At 42.6% G+C, this 18,656-nt stretch overlaps 1 protein-coding gene and 2 long non-coding RNA genes across 4 annotated transcripts in view; 1 reads left to right on the top strand and 2 right to left on the bottom strand.

The window, feature by feature from the left end:
• Positions 1-284: 284 nt before the first annotated feature.
• LOC111926093 (uncharacterized) lies at positions 285-2,731 on the bottom strand. Its single transcript, XR_002862674.2, has 3 exons — positions 2,627-2,731; positions 1,144-1,247; positions 285-717 (listed from the first exon to the last, which is right to left on the bottom strand). It is a non-coding gene; the product is annotated as an uncharacterized LOC111926093 (long non-coding RNA).
• A 1,082-nt stretch (positions 2,732-3,813) lies between these two features.
• Positions 3,814-18,656, top strand: part of CSMD1 (CUB and Sushi multiple domains 1) — a 1,072,055-nt gene continuing 1,057,212 nt past the window's right edge. For both annotated transcript variants that reach the window (XM_086876027.1, XM_086876026.1), the window contains exon 1: positions 3,814-4,068. In XM_086876027.1, coding sequence (XP_086732153.1) covers positions 4,002-4,068 — 67 coding nt within the window. In that variant the 5' untranslated portion in view covers positions 3,814-4,001. The remainder of the gene's footprint in view (positions 4,069-18,656) is intronic.
• Positions 14,888-18,656, bottom strand: part of LOC111925895 (uncharacterized) — a 58,919-nt gene continuing 55,150 nt past the window's right edge. The window contains exon 11 of the long non-coding RNA XR_015282821.1: positions 14,888-15,378. This is a non-coding gene — a long non-coding RNA (uncharacterized LOC111925895). The remainder of the gene's footprint in view (positions 15,379-18,656) is intronic.

The raw sequence follows: 18,656 nt of genomic DNA, 5'->3' as shown, positions 1-18,656 counted from the left end.
GTGGTTGTAGCCGACACTGCAGATGTCATCGACATTGTCAGTCTTACCAGAGATTGTAGTCTGGACACAACATCACCACAAAAATAAAGCAGAGTCTAGCCTAAGCTCAAGAAACAAATTTTTTAACTGTAGATAGACTGTGGGTGGCATGGCCTCCTTTTTATTCTTTATGGTTTAACAAATTTGGGTTAGGAACATATGTATATATAAATGTTTTTTCATTGTTCCAGCCTAGAAGACTCTTATGATTAAAGAAATCATTTTAAATATTTCAAGGCTGAAAGCAGAGTTCGTGAAAAGAGAATGTGCTAAGTGAGAGTATTTGGAGCTGCAGTCTCTGTTTTTGCTCATAACTGAAGAGCTTATGTGACAAAAAAACATTTGGATGAAGTTGCTCATGGAGAACACTGTTCTACTTTCTGACTTCCTCACACTAAATCTCTGTTCTGCTGAAGACTATCTTCTATAGATTTTTTTCCCCCCAACATAATATTTTGAATTTTTAAGCTTTGACATTTTGAATTTCACAATAACCTTTTGACAGAAAGCTACAGACTTCTGTGTCCAATGACAAGTACAGATTGTGTCTATGAGTTCCCACAAATATCCCATTTTAATAAGTGTGTATTATATTTTCAGTTATGTTCTGAATCAGTAGTTTTTCTTGGATAGGTGCAAATATTCTTCTTGCACCTCACAGAAATATTCTTCTTCCTCCTGTAAAACGAGAACATGGAAATATGGATACAATATTATAATATAATAGTATAATATTATATTATTTATTATCATATTATATATTATGTTATCATATTATCAAATAATATCATTATTCATAGCAAGCTGAAAAACATTAAAAGAGAAGAGGAAATCTAACCTTTCAGACCTTTGTTTTATATGGCATAGAGGAACAAAAGGACAAGCTCTAAACTGAAAATAAATCCTTGTCAAGCTACCTTTAAATCACCCTGATTAGTACAAATAGTCTTGACATATACACTCCCCATACCGTCTATAGGGAATTGGGAGAAATATTGCCTCTGTTCAAACTCATAAATTCGTGGATTTTATGGTAGTACATTAGGTACTTAATATACAACTGAGAGATTACAATCATTAGGCTAGATCATGTTCTGTAATTACCATGTTTAGGTACTGCAGTTCCACACTGAGCTCAAGTCAGGTTGGTGGAGATTCCTCCTGGAACACCGTGCTTCAGTTCCAGAGTCATCTTCTGGCTTTTTTGGCTTTGGGAGAAAAAAAAAATATGTCACACAAGGTTTGTAAAAGTCACTGTGACAGCTACCTGAATCTGTTGAGAGTCTGAAATCTTCTCGGGGGGGGGGGGTCTGTGCTATCTTGTTTATCTCAGTAAGGCACTATCTCAGGCGACAAATGGTAACATGCTAAAGGCTGGCGAGGTTTATGCATTATGGTTCACTGTCACAGGGTGTGAAAAAGGAGAGAAGGCATCTTCTGCAGACATAATGATTGTGGTGCTTAGTTATTTTACCTTATCCAGGTGCTATGAAAGGAGCAAATTAACACTTGGATAGCTCAACAGAGAAGGAATTGGGTCCCAAAAGCTCAATGAAGCCCAGAAAATCCTCAGAAGAACAGAAGGCCTCAGATACAGTAAATCTATGCTGTGTGAGTCAAGACCAAGAAGGCACATATTATATCATACTGGAGCTTTGGCAGAATCTGCTATGAGTAGGATTAAACTGCAACTTCTCAAGAGTGCTTACTGAAACAGCATAGCAAGAAATGATACCATCATTACTGCTTTCAACTAGGTGCAGGCAGCTATAAATGGTGCTTATTTACGACTTTTCAACTATCCCAACTTAACAGACAGTACAACAAAACAAAACAAAAAATTACTGGGCCAGATGCAATGCAAGTAATTGCTCATTTCAAAAATCTGAGCCTCAGACTAATGGATGCTAGAAAGTAAGTCTCAGCTTAAGCTTAGTGCCCATTTCCATCTTTCTCACAATCTTTAGCAAACTCCCCCCAGTCGTCTGACAAAGATAAGTGGAGGAGCCTGAGCAGCTCTGACTGGGGAATTCTGCACAGCAGCTTGGCTACATGACGTCTGGTACTAACAAGTATTAGCATCATTTTACTTTCACTAATGGAAAAAAATGAGTCCCGGAGGTGCTCTTAAAATATGGATGAATGCTAACTAAAACCAGATCGCTTCTGTGGAAGTGTTCGGAGGGCAGTGGGTTTGTGAGCTGTGGGGAAAGGGCTGCGGCCCGGGCCCGGCAGGGAGGGAGCGCTTGCCACGAGATGGCAGCAATGCCACGTCTGGCTCGGCAGCCTGCCTGCCTCAGCTTTTTAAATTTTTTATTTTTTATTTTTTTTTCCGACTGAGAACCACAACGTTTTTACATAAATACAAGCTTATTAAAAAGTCATCCTACCTCGTCCAGTGCCCATTCACCTCCTTCATGCAACTTACAACGAGAAAACAGCTTTGCATATTTCCCCACGAAAGAAAACTCATCATAAGTGAATAATTACAACCTTGAAAGTACCTTTCCAAAAGGGCTTGTGTTTCTCTCTTTCCTTCCTATGAGCCTTTGTGTTTTAATTACGGATATAGGTAAGCATGACTTACGGTGTCAGGCCCAGCGTGCAGTGGTGGTGACAATTCATAATGGATTGGAAGTCAGGGTTGGGCACATTTTTGCCACCCGTTTGAAGGTAGGCTTGGCACAGAAACCTTTGCTGGAATCATGGAGCATAGGGACCTGTGACATAACAACTTCAGGTCACCATTTCGTTTCCCTCGGGCTCAAAGAACCAGCCCTGCCTGCTCCAGGCTGGTGGTGGGAAAGCCTCTGGTGCATACTGCCATGTCATATTTTGACTGGTTTTTCGTTAAATCAAGAAATTCCTCTTGGCAACAGGAGCTCTCGAGAATGGCAACATAAAGACAAAGCAGTGTTCCACAAGGAGATACTGGCTTCTCTCCTTCCTCTCAGGAACAACAGCTTGTTCTGATGAACAACTTAGAAGGAACGAGCAGGGCACATTTTGGACCTGAAAGCCTTCCTCCCTCAAGCGCGGGGACGAAAGCAGAGGGTAATTTCACCTAGGACAAGGGACCCCAGCGCCCGCACCACTCGCACCCCGCATGTGGCTGGGGGAGGCGAACTGCAGGCAGAGCTGGGGGACAGGACACCTGGGAATGGCAGCAGGAGCCTCCCGGGCAGGTGTAGCCACTACCCTTCTCCGCGCCGGGGGACACCGGCTCCGGGGACAGCCATCTCTCCCCCGGGGCCTTTGGGCGGCCGCCCCGAGGGGCCGTGCGGGGCCGTCCGGCGGCGCGGGGAGGCTGCGGGCTCGGCGAGCGGCGGCTGCACAGCGCCGGCCCCTTCCCCTCTCCGTGGGAAGTGATGGTTGAGTCCGGCGGCGGCGGCGGCTTCTCGTGTGGCTGGCAGCCGCTCCGCTGCGCTGCCTGCGCTACTCTCGCCGCGATCCCTCCCTCCCTCCCTCTTCTCTCCTTCTCCTCCTCCTCCTCCTCCTCCTCCTCCTCCCTCTCCTCCTCCTCTTCCTCGCACTCTCCGCATCCCTCTCCTGCCGACGCCGCCGCTGCCCGGCTCTCCCCGCCGGCGGCCGTGCATGCCGCGCTGCCCGCGGCCCCGGGCGTGCCTCCCCTCCCTCCCTCGGCGCCCTCCCCTCCCCTGGGCGGGCGGCGGGCCGGCGGCGCCGGGGCTCCGCGGGCGCTGAGCGGCGCAGCCCCGCCGCGGCGCGGGACTGATGCTGGCTGAGAGCAGAGCCGAGCGAGCCGCCCGCGCAGTCCTGCAGGAGGCGCCGGGCGCTGCGCGGCGCTCGGGACCCGGACCGCTCCTCTCCGCCTCTCCTCGCCCTGTGGTGGTTATTTGGCGCTGTCCTTAGCCCCGCTGCCGCTCGGAGGACACGGTCGCAGCCGAGAGGAGCCGCCGAGGGTTTTGTGTGAGAGTGTGTGTGTGTGTGGAATAACTGCAGACATGACTGCGTGGAGGAAATTCAAGTCTCTGCTGGTTCTCTGCGCGGGGCTCCTCACTGCAGCTCAGGGTAAGATTGGGGTTTCTTGCATTGCATTCGTGTAGGCTGCGGTTACGGCACTCATCACCTCTCAGCTAAATCTCTGCCGCTCGGATGAGCTCCCTCCCTCGCTTCGTTTCGGCAGGCTCCTCGAGCCCGGTCTCCCTTCTCCCTGCCTCCCACCTCCCGCCGGTGCTCCCCGAGGGCTCAGCTCTCGGCCGGTCACTTCCCCCGGGAGGAACCAGCCCCCTGGAGTTGGGCAGCAGCCGCTGCGGCGCCGCGAGCGGAGCCGTGCGCACCCGGCCGCCTTGGGCAGCGCCAGAGTTTGGGAACACTTCGCTGTCCGCGCACGCACGAACGGCACTCGCTGCCGTGTGAGGGACAGTCCCAGGGCTGGCAAGTTTGGATCTCCCCTCCTCCCGCCTCCCCGGCTTTTGCCGTGCTCGAGGGGGAGCGCGGAGTGGGTGGTCGCGGAGAGCCGCCTCCGCCTGCTCTCAGCCGGCTCCGCTCCCCGCAAGTTGCGCGGAGGCGGGGATGCGGCGCCGGGGACACCTCCGCCAGCTGCCTGCCCGTGCCGGAGGGAAGAGGACTCCTCTCTGCTGGGTGTGCGGTGGAGAGAGTCTCCCAACCTCAGCTGGGTTTCTCCTTAAAATCAATGGGGGAGGGTGGAGAAACGAGGGGGTGACGGTGGAGAATTTGGTTACACAACTTCAGTGCTGGCCTCAGCCCCATTACTTGCCTCATCGCTGGAGACAACAACTTCCCCATTATTCACTTCGCCTCTCATTAGCCCTGCGCTTTTTCATGCTGGGAGAGATGAGAGTCTGTGTGTGTGAGAGAGAGGGAGAGAGGGAGGGAGTGAGGCAGCTCGCAGCCGAGCACCTGTCCCCGATACAGCCTCTGTCTTCTCCCACCTCTCTCCCGCTTGTTCTTGCCTGCCTCCGGGATGACGGTTCCCCTTGCGGTTTTTGCTGTCTGAGTCTCCCGTAACCCTCCCAAGGCGCTTTACATCCTTCCCACCATTTTATTTTTCTCGCTGCTCTTTTCAGTGCGGGGGCGGCTGAAGCGGGGGGAGCAGGGCTACCGCGGCCCGGGCTGCCGGGCGAGGCTGGAGCCTTCGCCGTCCTGCGGGTGCCCGTGGCCAGCTTCCCTCGCCCGCCTGGGCAGCACGGCAGGGTGCCTTCCCTCCGCCAGCCTCCGGCCGTGATCCGCAGGGAGAGGCGGTAGAAGGCCAGCCCGGGCTGCCGGGACCCGGGCAGGAGCTTTGCCCCGTCCGGAGGAGCGGCTGCGGCTGCTCACCATCCCGATGGCATCCCTCCTCTGCCCGGATCCTGCCGCTGCCGCGGTCCGCCGGGCAACGCCGCCCGGCTGCCTCTGTGGGAAGGGAGCGGGGCGAGAAAGGCGCACTGGGCTTTGAATCCTGGGCTGTGAATCCGCGGCTCCCGGAGATGGGGCCGTGCCCGGCAGCACACACAGCCCGGGGCGGGCGGGGGCTTCTCGGCGTGGCCGCCCTACCCAAACTTCCAGCATCCCCAGCCCCCACACCCCCAGGTGCCTCCTTCTCCCGGTCCCCGCCCGCTCGGGGCCGGGCGGCCGCTCCCAGCCCGCACACGTGTCGGGAGCCCCGGCGCTGCCCGGGGCACGGCCCGGCCGGGCGGGGAGCTGCGGTCGCTGGCGGAGCTGCTCCGACAGCCGCGCTCGGGGCACGGCCACCGCGGGACGAGGGACAGCTCCCGGGGCGGGCCGACACCCGCCACTCATTTGTTAAATACACTGGAGCCGGTTATGTCGTTTGACATTTAAGTGTTTTCTTTTCATGGCTGACAGCACATACGAAAAGCTGGAGGCTGGATCATGGTTATTCAGCGACGATCCGACGTGCTTTGCTTACATACAAAGGCTTTGCCAGGAACGTTTGGGCACTGCCTCTGATGCTGCTCTGCAGAATGTAATTATACCTGCTTAACGTGAAGCAGCAACACACCCACTTAAAGGCTAAAGACTGACTTATTGAAGTCAAACAACAGGTTGAAGGGGAACCATCGGGGACAGTTGACATAATTCCTTCCCGCTTACCTTCCCAGGCAACTGAGCACAGATGTCTATATTTAGTCAAATGTAGTCCTGAGGCTGAAATTACGTTTATACTTTAGAGAGTGAAAAAACTCCTTCCTTAGTAACATAAGGACCCAGGGTTTCAGCAGCTCATGAAATAATTTTAATTATTAGATTCTAAGAACTCTGTTTTGCCAGCCTCTTGCTACCAAATAATTTGGTCACTGTAAAGGGAATTCATGCAGGTTTTGCTTGGTTTGGAGGTTTTACAAGTGAAGAAAGAAATAAGTGCTGAATTTCTGGAGGTGTTGCCCCAGGCATGCCCATATCTTTCAGTAAAATGACAGGTGGGTTGCTTTCCACATTGTTCCTCGTTATGAAATGAAATGGAATCCCTTTGTTGCTGTGGAATTTTCTGTAACTTTTTTAAGGAACAAGGGAGGATAAAAATGAACATTCATCATTGTTCACTGTGGTAGACTTGAGCTGCAGTTCTGTACATTTCTTTGGACTGATTTAATCTGATTGATGGACCTGAGTGTTTTGGAAAACATTTGGGGAATTCTTCCCTGTTAATTGTGCTTTAAACATCAATGGAAATCAGTATGGAGTAATTTAAAGGAACCGCTTTCCCAGAAGCTACCCTGTCATAGCAACTGTGCTTCAACAAGACAGACAGCACGGTGTTCAGCTGTGCATGTTAAGATGGGCTTGTTTATAGAGCCATTTGCTAATTCTGATATGTTATATTGTAACAACAGCAAACAAAACACCCTATTGATCTTCTTGAAAGACACAACACATCAGTATAATTTCTGCAAAAAGTCATACTGGTCTGGTATAGAACAAATGGTAGATTTAGACTCAATTCAGACTAAAATTCAAGAAAAAAAAGAGTAAAATACATTTCTACTGTGAACTAATGTCTGTGGTCAACCTATATTCAGTAGAACCTATATTCTAGTAGAAATATATACTGCTTAATACCTAGAGTTGTTCCAGTACATGTTTTCAAGGTAATTTCCTGGACATGTTTAGATAACCAAAATACAGCACCTTCATTGCCACTCAGTTTGCTCAAACTAAATGTACATAAGCAGGCTTGTGCACAGAGGTGTCATTCAGATTAATGGAAATAGCAAATGGAAAACATTTCTGTTCTTAAATTAGATACAGACAGTGAAAGGACTCTCACATCTACAGCTCAGGATTTTGTTCTAAAAAATAAATAAATAATTCTCAAAACATTTTATGTACCTTCTGTTTCCTGCTATCACTTTGTCAAAATAATTGCTACAACTACATCACACAAAACTACCACTCTGTTTAAGGCCTACTCCTCTTGGACTGAGAGTGTTTGTCTCTTTTAAAGTATTTTTTTTTTTCTCCAAAGCAGTGCTTTTCAAAGTATGAGGCTGGTCTCTCTAGAGAGGCTCCATTCTCTTCCAGAGAAGACTAAAGAAATTCTGGGGAAAATGCATTGAGAAAAAGGAATTTTTAAAAGAACATCAGAGCAAGGTATTGAACACCCAGCTGTAAAACCAAGTGTTTGATGGATGCATTCTCCATCCCCCAGCTCAATGAGGAATTTGGTGTAGAAAGGCACAGTAGAGAATATCCAGCTCTGACCATGTAATATTTTAAAGTAAAAATGCATTTAGTTTTTGGCAAGATATGAATCTGCCCTATTTTTCTTGCATCGAGATATGTATATGATGCCCTTAACTATGTATAGGAATAGGAAACTTGGTCAACTTGAATATAATGTAGTGGAGAGCATATCAATTCAACAAAGATTCACCAAACACTTATTTTAGACTCTTGAACCCATAGTTGAGTTTTGAATTCCCACTGTCAGCCAGTAAAGATTTTTCAGTTTCTCTGGTGTGTGTGTGGAACAGGATACTGTGGTGAGGAGCTGGAGATGGTTTACAGGCACATGACAACATAAACAGACATGGAACTTCAGGATGTATTGAAACCTGAGACCACTTCCGCACCATCTCTGATTTGTATAGATAATCATTCTGCAGATTTTCTATACTGCAAATATGTCTATTTTACTGAATCTCACTCTCATGTCCCTTTATACAGACATGTATGTTTTTGATCAGACAATTGGGATTTTTTGTTTGGGAAGGGCAGTTGTCATTTTTCTGCTGGCAGACTGCTTTGTCTATGCAGGCACTTCCTCTTATTTTTACTCATGGTGTGTATTAGTATTATATATGCATTGGTATAGGCAAGTTTTTAAAAAGACACCTATGGCACTTATGCCTCAATAGCATTTACACTAATAAAAACTCTTGTCCAAACAAATTAGGAGCAATCTGAAACTGTAAATAGTTTGAGTTATACATTCAAGATCTACCATGCTCTATAGAAAGGCTGAAAAGCATCAGGGCCCACTGTTTTCAACTTTTTCAAGATGTAATCCGTACACCATCACGTTAACTCCCTCTTGTAACCTTTCCTCGGAGAAGTGACGGCTTGATAGTGTCACAGTATAAAACCTCCAGTGGATTTAAAGATAAGATGTAATTTCATCTTGCTCAAATCTGTATTGAACCATCATGTTTCTCTTCAGCAATGATGACATTATTCTGCTGGCAAACAGCTTTCTGTGTGAGCACCGACACTGCAGCATAGTGCCGGGCTGCCTGTAGCCGGCAGGGGATGCAGTGTGGAAAGGGGAATTGCTGGTTTAACTGTACAATCCACCAAAGCAGTAGCATAAATGTGAGACCTCTAATAAAGTGTGATCTCTAATAAGTGTGATCTTTAATAAAAAACTCAAGTGTACAACTCGATTCAAGTCAGGGTCACAGAATAAGAATCTAGCCTCTAGTTCTCTATACGGCTGCAAAATTAGCCACATCAGACTGAGATAAATTGGATGTTCGTCCAATTTTTGCAGTGAGCAAAGAATAAGAATCATATGTAAATTCTTCTAATGTGTATGAATCACTTTCTTTTACTTAGAAGTTTTACTTTTCTACGTCAGCTGTAATTTCCCTTAAACCATTTTTTATCAACCACAAACTTTTGAAATAGGGGAAAAAATGTCATTAATGCCTGAGGAAAGCTGTGAGATCTTTCTTTGTCCTGACACATCTTTGTTCTGGCTGGATGAAAGACTTCACTCCACTATGTGACATTTCTGTTGCATTTAAAGAAACCTACACTGTATTTGTTATAAGCATTTCTCAGAGGAATAACTACTTACACAAATTACTTGGATTATTGTTAGTGTTATATTGACACCCAAAGGCAACATATATCTGTTGTCTGCATTTAGTAATTGAATGGTAAATAAAGGCATGCATGCACTCTTTCAATAGTAATAATGCATATTATTTCTAATACCAAGTCTTACTTTCTCAGAGATAATATTTTTTTCTGCATTTCTTTCTCATATAGGAAAAAAGAAAAAGAAAAGAAAGTGATGATAGTTTCTTGCCATTTTTACCTGGAGGGAGATTAATTTAAAGGACAAAACAAGATTTAATCACTCTTACATTGCTGACGATTAACCAGAACTCTTGATTAATCAGAATATCTTCAATGAACTGCTTTTAGAAAAGAAATAAGAAAAAAAAGTCACATTTTCTAGAAATTATAGTAATGCTTTAATTTACACCATAAAAATTAATCACAGTTTCTTACAGCTTTTTAATTATTTAATTATGCATTTTAATGATACCTTCATGCATATTCTGAAATAGTTATTTGACTTCTTTCAAGAAAATGTCTTGTCTCCCCTGTCCAGTAAAAGGTAACTTCAGGCAGTTCTGAGAGCACAATTCTGCTGCATTGGAAACTGAAATTCATATTGATTTCAGAAATAGCTCAATTGGCTACTTTTGAACAGATTGCTACTCCAAATGATCCAGACAAAGTGGACATTGCAGCTGAATGGTGGAGTCAGACCCTGTTTAATTTGAGCTCTTGTGGATGAGAACCTCTGACAATGTTTGCATCCATGAATGACTTTAAAAATAGAAAACTAAATGAATCACAGCAACAAGCCTTCATAATATTAATATATTTATGTATATGTGGAAGCATTCTGTTTTTTAACAGTATCTCTGGTATCCCTGGTATCTCTGGTATCTCTGAGCATCTGGCCTCTACCTTACTTCCTTTTTTTATTTTCTGCTTTTTCCTTTAAAGGCATTATGAACAATACACAGAGAAACCTAGTATCATTTTATTCTCTGTATGTTTTATATCTGTTGTACAGTATCCTATGGATATGGAAGTACAGAATCATGTTCCGTATTCATGTCTTGGTTGCACAGTGGCTTTCCGAAAGAAACATTTGCAGCAGTGCAGCTGACACAGACTTGAATAAATAATAATGAATAAAACTTTTTATGCAGTGTTTGTTTTGCAAATTTGCATGAAATACGGTCAGCATTTAAAAATTACATTTTGCAGTACTTGCTTTGTGCCTTGTGTTCAATTACAAGGCAATGGTTTTTTTTTTCATGTAATTTCACCAAACATTAAGTTTTGCTTATTTTTTATATTTATTCTTTCTTGTTTGATAGTTTTCCTTGGTTTTCTTTGTTTGTTTTTTTTTGTTTGTTTTTTTGTTTGTTTGTTTTGTTTGTTTTTTTTGATAGAAAATAATTTTGAAACCTGTGTTCGAGGGTTTTTATTGAAATGTTCTTATAATTCTGATGTTCGCAGCAAACCTTTGACATTTGTCACAGAATAAATCTGGGTTTAGGGATATTTTTTTTCCCCTCAACCATTCTATGATTTTCAGATCAAATATAGCCATGATACAATATTGCATAAATAATTGTTTACTTCCTTTGACCTGCATTACTTGCCATATTGTGTTCACACAGAAACTCCAAAAGAACATAGACATTCAAACTTTTATTTTGCTTACACTCTTGCTGAAACACAAGCAATTTACAGTGCACTGGGAACAAAAGGGCAGCCAGCCTTGCCCTGCACTTGGAAGTTGGGTTCAAGGGTGGGCCTAAACACACTGGGGACCAGGTTATTTTATTTTTTAAATACTGGCCCAGCCGTAGCTTGGATTTAAAGCATCCTCACTGTGCTTGCAATGCCTGCTGCTGAAATGTGTGGGTTAGCTTGGCTTGCTTTGCAGAGTGTATCCAGAATACATGTCTGAGCTCTTAGGCTTGGCTCTGGGCATTTTGCTTGAGCTTGCCTTGTATGAGTGCCTTGGGGCTCAACCTCAAGTCATGGTGCACATAACACACACCGTGGAACTCAGGATCCACATCACACTGCTGCTGTACGACACAGAGCTGCAAGGAACAGGGAGGTCACTTTGTCAAGAAGCAGCTGATGTTAGGAAGCATGTGGCTAGATATTGCAGGAATATACATGAGCTTACAGAACCTGCCTTGCCCTGAACATAGAAAAAAAATGTAAGTGACTGTGAGGGCAAGGAAAAAAGGAAAGAAAGAATGATGTTTACACAACAGTGAAATTTTTGAAAAAGCCAGTTTGATAAAATAAAAAAAAAAGCAAAATGTAACTTATTTTTAGACCAATTTTGCATGCTTCTGGCTGTGAAACAAATGGTCATGACAAATCACACTGTTCTCACTAATGTTTGTGGGATATCAATGCAGAAGCTGACTGCATTCAAGTGACTAAGTACACTATTTTAGCTTTGCCCCAGCAGCCAGATTCTCTATTGGTATCCTGCTGATGTTTCCTATAATACATAGATTGTGTCATACCAAGCATTTTTTTGAGGGGGAGGGGGAAACATTTTATAATTCACTTTCAGAAGCTCATTTCAATCAAATGACTGCTAATATCACAATCAGAGACCCTCTTCATTTGTAGATATCTCTCAGAAGAAATTGATATTCTTTATCTTAGCATGCAAATATCCTCAGCACACATTTTGACCCATTGTTTGCAGTGGCTTTTACACTGAAAATGTAGTGTTAATAGATCTTATGAAGTCAACAGTGGCAGCAGAGTAGCATTTTGATCATTAGTTGTACTTAATTATTTCTGTTTATATTTCCTGTGAAATCTGTATAAGGAAGGCTTTATTTTTAAATTTGATTAACATAGATTAAAATACAGAAATCTTCCTTTTTTTTTTTTTTTCCTGGTACATAATTTAGTTAACTTGAAACTAGTTGTAAGGAAAAAAAGCATTCTGCTATGCAGAAGTAGGCAAATTAGACACACTCTAATCATCAGTTAGATAGTTTGGGTTGCTTTACATCAGATTTTAACTAGTTAGGACCTGATCTAAAAGTTGGAGAACTCACAGAATTTAACAAATCTCATTAACCTTAAAAGACTTTTTATCTTGCCTTTGTTATAGCCACATATCACACAGATAACTTGCATTGAAACGAGGATGCTAGAACAAATCTAACACATTAAACAAAATTCAAACTCTTGGTTTGTTATGAAATTGACCACAGAAATGCTTTCTAGGATCACAGAATGGTTTGGGCTAAACCTTAAAGATCACCTTATTCTAACTCCTTTGCCACTGGCAGGCTCACCTTCCACTAGACCATGTTACTCAAAACCAAATCCAACCTGACTTTGAACACTTTCAGGGATAGAATATGAACAGCTTCTCTGGGCAACCTGTTGCAGTGCCTGATTATTCTCACAGCCAATAATTTCACTGTAAAGTCTAATCTAAACCTACTGTCCTCCAGTTTGAAGCCTTTTCCCCTTGTCCAATCACTACATGTTCTTGTGAAAAGTCCCTCACTCTCTTGCTTGTAGGCCATCTTTAGGTAGGCCATCTAAGGTCTTCCTGGAGAGTTTTCTTCTTCACACTGAACAGCCCCAGCTCTCCCAGCCTGTCTCCATAGGAGAGGTACTCCAGCCCTCTGATCGTCTTTTATGGCCTTCTCTGGAGTTGCTCCAACAGGTATATTGTTACTATGTCAGGGGCCCAGAGCTGGATACAGTGCTCCAGGTGGGATTTCATGAGAGCACGTAGAGGGGTAGAATCACCTCCCTCAACATGCTGGTCCTGTTTCTTTCAATGCAGCTCAGTTTATGTTTGGCTTTCTGGGCTGCAAGCGCACATTGCTGCGTCATTTGAACTTCTCATCCACCAACACCCCATGTCCTTCTTCTCCTCAGGGCTACTCTTAAGTCATTCTCTTTCCAGCCTGTGTTTATGCTTGGGATTGCCCCAACTCCTGTGCAGGACCTTAAAATTATGAGGTTTTCACAGGCCCACCTCTTGAGTCTGTCCTGGCAGAATGTTGTCACTTCCCTCCAGCATGTTGTCTGCCCTGCAACTTGGTGTTATTTCCTTAAAGATAAATGATGCCTCAAATTTTTTTGACCTATCTGAAATGTATCTCACTCCACTGGCTTTCACTGGTTATATAATTTATTTGGTTCTGAGGAAAGATTAACCTTTAATTGCTTTCTTTAGCAACATTTAGTAAACAGGCTGATAGCATGGAGATGATCTATGCAAGCAGCAAAGAAGGATTTCTTCAACCCATGTTGCCATGACAATTTAGATTTTTCTTGTCAACTCCTGAGAAGCTTTGAAGTAATTTCTTTAAAGCAATGAATCAGGGGATATTTTGGAAATTGAAGTTGCTCTCTTTTTTTAAATTTAGTATCATTTAACACAGTAAGGGGCCTGACCCAAAAGATTGTAAGATCTACAAACAAAAAGTATTGCAAAAAATATAACATCATGTAACCCTTTTTGTGGATCTCTAATGATTTACATCAGCAGTGGAGCTGACTTCAGATGCATTATCAAGTGACTTAGACTTTTTTTATTAGCTATATGATAATAATAAATAGTTATCATAAAAATAATGGATAATGAATACTGGAGAGCCCAGCTTATAGCTGTCATTTTGATCCTCATGACAGTATTTTATCTTGCAGTTATTTTGAGGTAATTAGATTACAGAAGGATTATAGAACAAAGATGGACTAAACATTTTATTTTTGTTACAGTTACAATTATAACATTAGTTCAATGAATGAAAGGTGTGTTGTCCGCATATTTAAAATTGTATCCCAGATAAGTCCCCTGTACAATGCTATTAATAATCAAACTAAACTTCCCTTTTGTTATTTGTTTTAATTGAAATAGACTGTTTTGAAAAAGAACTAAAACTAGTCTAAACTAATTTAATTTAATTCCTAAGAAATAAATTACTGGCTTAATGAGGTATTTCTTTGGTTGCTGTTAGCCCTGATGAAAACATGGTAATGGAAAGAAGATAATGTGAAATGCTGTTTCTGCTGGGAAAATACATTTCTCTGTATAGAAGACAAGAAAAGTAGCTCAGTAATGGTTTTCTTTTTAAAATGTTCCTGGCAGATGATGGTCACTGTGTTGGTGTAGTTTGTTTACCGCTTTGCAATAGATTTGAGATGAGTCATATCACATTAGAAGGAAAATTGAGAAGTTGTTTTGTCAAAGTGAATTCTGTTTTCCTTTTTTGTCATATATACTCAAATTACTAGTTCTCTTTAAACAGACACCTAATTGATTTTTTATAAGTGTTTATTCTTGTTGCATCTATAAATCTGAGTTTCTGTTGTTAGAAATGGTAAGTGCAGATATATCCTTTCTATATATGGAATAAGGTGACTGAGCTAGAATCTTCTGTCACTTCACCTCATGCATCTCTTTTACACTATTTTATTTTTATGGTAGTTTGAACCACAGTAATTTCAACATCTACAAGCACAGTTGTTTTTCTCAAGCCTTTCTATCCTCTTGCCTTCAGAATGGGAGCTGACTGAATAAGGACTGTAGGATGGGTTCTCAAGATTTCATGTTGTATAGACATTTTATTTTGGTCTTAATTCTTTATTGACTTTTTAAGCCCACTTTCCAGTAATGCATCTCAGTTTATCCACAGAGTTAGAAAAAATTGTACTTACCAGAATATTTGTTAAAGAAACAGACTTGTGGATGCAGTACTTATAAGATGCTAGACATTCAGAAGGAAAAACAACCTTTTTTTTCCAAAAACATTTATGGAAGAGAAAATCCATTTGTTGAATAATAGAATATGGGCATACTGCACAATAAAACATGTCTGAGCTCATTCTACCTGCAGAACAAGCTTTAGCACAAAGTTTAAGGATGCTTCGGAAGGGCAGAAGGTACTGTTTGCAGTCAGAGCCTAGATATTAGTGCCAAATACCAGAAGTTCGCACTGCCATAAGAGAAAATTGCAGATCTCAGCAGTTTTGAACATAAAGAAATTTGTGCTGTACTTAACGTGAGAATCTTCAGAATCTGAGTGCAATAGAGTTCTGTAAAGGGAATGAATACACACCGTATTAAGCATTTACTATTCTTATCTCCTCGTTAGTATCTGAATTAAGCAAAGTTTCCAAACCTATTAGTGTTGTGTTATTATTTTAGGAAGAAGAATTCCTCAAGGGAATGAAATTTTTCTTTAAAACTGCTGAAATTATGTAATTCTGTGTATTAAAACAATAACCACAACAGAAAAAAAGCCCAAAAAACTAACAAAAAAACCCTAAAGAAATGAAATACCAACCTGGATCTGATGTAGCCTGGAACAAAACATTTGTGATTACAAAGCCAATAAAAATCAGAATTTGGAATGAAGCCGACTCAAACACTACTGTCGATATAGCACAGTGGAGGCTGTTGTCCATGGCCAGAACTAAAAACAATCAGTTTCACCTCCACTTCTATTTCCTCTATGAGTATTCATCATTTTTACATTTATCCTCCATTGATGGTAATTAAATACAGTTCCTTGTGGTTCCATTTTTCTTTCTGATAAACAGGCTGTTTGTAAGAAGTGGGCAGGTTCTGGTGGAAAAGAAGTATCTACCCAGTTTTACCACTGTAGAATATGTACCAAATTTCTTTTGATATTGTGCATCACTCTGCAGACCATATTTGCAGGATAGCTATATTTGCATTAATATTTTGAATATGCTTTGTCACAGTATTGGTTTTGTGTTGCCAAGTTTTGGTAGCTGGGATGCTACAGTGATTTGATTGTTAATAAATTAAACTTCTGTGAGAAGTTTTTAGAAGCTTCTCCCAGTAAAGCTATGCTAGCTGGTTCCAAGACAGACCCACTTCTGGCCAAAGCTGAGCCCACCAGCAAAAGTGGTAGAGCCTCTGAGAGAGCACAATTAAGAAGAGGGAAATAACCTGTGCAATGGCAACTACAGCTGGGAGAGAGCAGAGAGAACGTGGGAGAGGAACAAATGCAGGCACCCAAATCACTGAAGAAGTGTAGGAAGTGCTCCAGGGGCCAGAGATTCCCCTGCAGTATGTGGTGCAGGCCATGGTGAAGCATCTATGACCCTGCAGCCCATGGCAGTACATGGGGGAGCCTGGAGGAGACCTCTGCCAGAACAGGTGGATGCCTGAAGCAGGCTGTGATGCTGTTGGAAGCCCACACTGGAGCAGGCTCCTGGAAGAACCTGTGGACCCATAGAAAGAGTAGCCCACACTGGAGCAGATTTGCTGGCAGGACTTTGATCCCACAGGGGACCCATGCTGGAGCAGCCTGTTCATTAAGGACTGCATCCTGTGGAAGAGACCCATACTGGAGCAGTATGTGAAGAAGTGCAGCTCATGGGAAGGACTTATATTGGAGAAGTTTATGGAGGACTGATGCCTGTGGGAGGGATCACATGGTGGAGCAGGGGAAGACTGTGAGTCCTCCTGAGGAGGAAGGAACAGCAAAGATGAATCTCAGATGAACTGACTGTTATCTCCATTCTCTGTCCCACTGCATCATTAGGGGGAGGATGTAGAGAAAATATCAGGTGAATTTGTGCCCTAGGAGAAGGGAGGGGTTGGGGGAAGGTATTTTAAGCATTGGGCTTATTTCTTATCATCCTATTCTGATTTGATTGTTAATAAATTAAAATAATTTCCCTGTGTGGAGTCTGTTTTGCCTATGACAGTAACTAGTGAGTGATCTCTGCATATCTTTATCCTGATCCATGAACCTTTCATCATATTTTCTCTTCCATGTCCAAATGAGGAGGGTGCAGTAGACCAGCTTTGGTGGGATCCCACATCTAGGCAGGGCCAACCTGGTGCAGTCACATAACATTGGTACTTTCAGGTACAGGTAAATCAGAGCATTTGTGCACTGTCCAACAGCAGTTTGCTGCTCAGAACCACTCAGTTATGCTGCTGTTGTCTTAGGTGTTGTCCAAAATATGCACAGGAATTGTGACCCCTGAAGGTAAAAACTCAATTAAAAAATAAACTACTCTTTGATTCTAGAAGGATGATACACTGCTCAGTGTAAAAGAACAAGTCTTTGTGGCGACAGACTGTCAGGTGAAAGATGAACATCCAGCATAGACAGCTGATGGAAATCATTCTTATATTTCATTGACATATTCTTCAATAGTGCCACTGAAGAAGATAGATATCTCAAAAAATAAGCTACATATGAAAAAATACAACAGCATTTAATAGGGTTTTCAGTCAGGACTATTCTAATTTTTTTGATCAATACCTACTCTTGTCATCTGTCCTCTTCTACTCAATTTTTTTTCTAAGATATTTTGTCTATGATTACATTTATTCTTAAAGTCTATTAGGCAGTGACATAGGTGTGGTGTGATTTATTAATTTGCTTTTATGGTATATCCCAGAGTATAGGGAATCATGATTCAACAGATTATATGGACATAGAAAGATGAAATGGACAATGTAGACAACATTGTGACAAGAAACTCAAGTCTGGGAAATGTTATTTCTTGCATAACAAGTATTAAAAAAAAAAACAACCTTATTTTCTGAAACTTAGGCCATAGGAGCTTCATGCTGCCCTATATTTTGAAGACAACATAGCTCAGATTAGTTCCCTCATATCCATCAATCATTATTCAGGGTTTTTTCTGACTTCCATTGATGGCATTTATTTTACTGGAGAGCAGTGCATAATCAGCTTCCCTTTTTGCCACCAGTAACACAGGAATACTAATGTAGTCTTACTGAGCAGAACTGGTGGTATATCTCAAAACTTGCAGCATCTGCCGGTAATAGTCTTCAGTGGAAGTTCTGGAGCCACTGCTGTGAAGGTCTGATGTGGTCTCAAATAACGACTGGTGCTCTCATGGGCATGGTAGCCCAGCTGTTAGGATGATACAGGCTTTATGCTGACATGCTGAAAACCATGGGTTTTATCTTGTACAACTGGCAGGGCAGGCACTATCAGATTTGCATAATTAAACACTATTTCTCTTTCTTTTTCTGTTACTGTTTCTTTAAAATTTTCCTTTTGCAGAGCTTATCTTTCTTGCTCCAGTCACTCTATTATTTCCTCTTTTGCTGAATAAGATATCTTTTTTATTATTCCCCAATGCAGTTGTTTAACATTCTCAAGGAAGAAAATGCCCAGGGTCTAATCTGTGGTGACTCTTGCACTGGGGGCAACCAGCACAAAGGCTGAAGATGGGCACAGGGCACTCTTAAGAAGTCAGGGACATAAACTGTGCCCAGATTTTGTGTACATCCTATGAATTTGGTTAAGTTTCTGTCTTCGAGTATTTAAAAATGCAAAAAGTGTCACATCAAA

Source organism: Cyanistes caeruleus, chromosome 2, assembly GCF_971803275.1.
Source record: "Cyanistes caeruleus chromosome 2, bCyaCae1.hap1.1, whole genome shotgun sequence".
Taxonomy (NCBI): domain Eukaryota; kingdom Metazoa; phylum Chordata; class Aves; order Passeriformes; family Paridae; genus Cyanistes; species Cyanistes caeruleus.
Note: the sequence above shows the minus strand (reverse complement) of the source record. Positions and strands in the feature narration are given on the sequence as shown.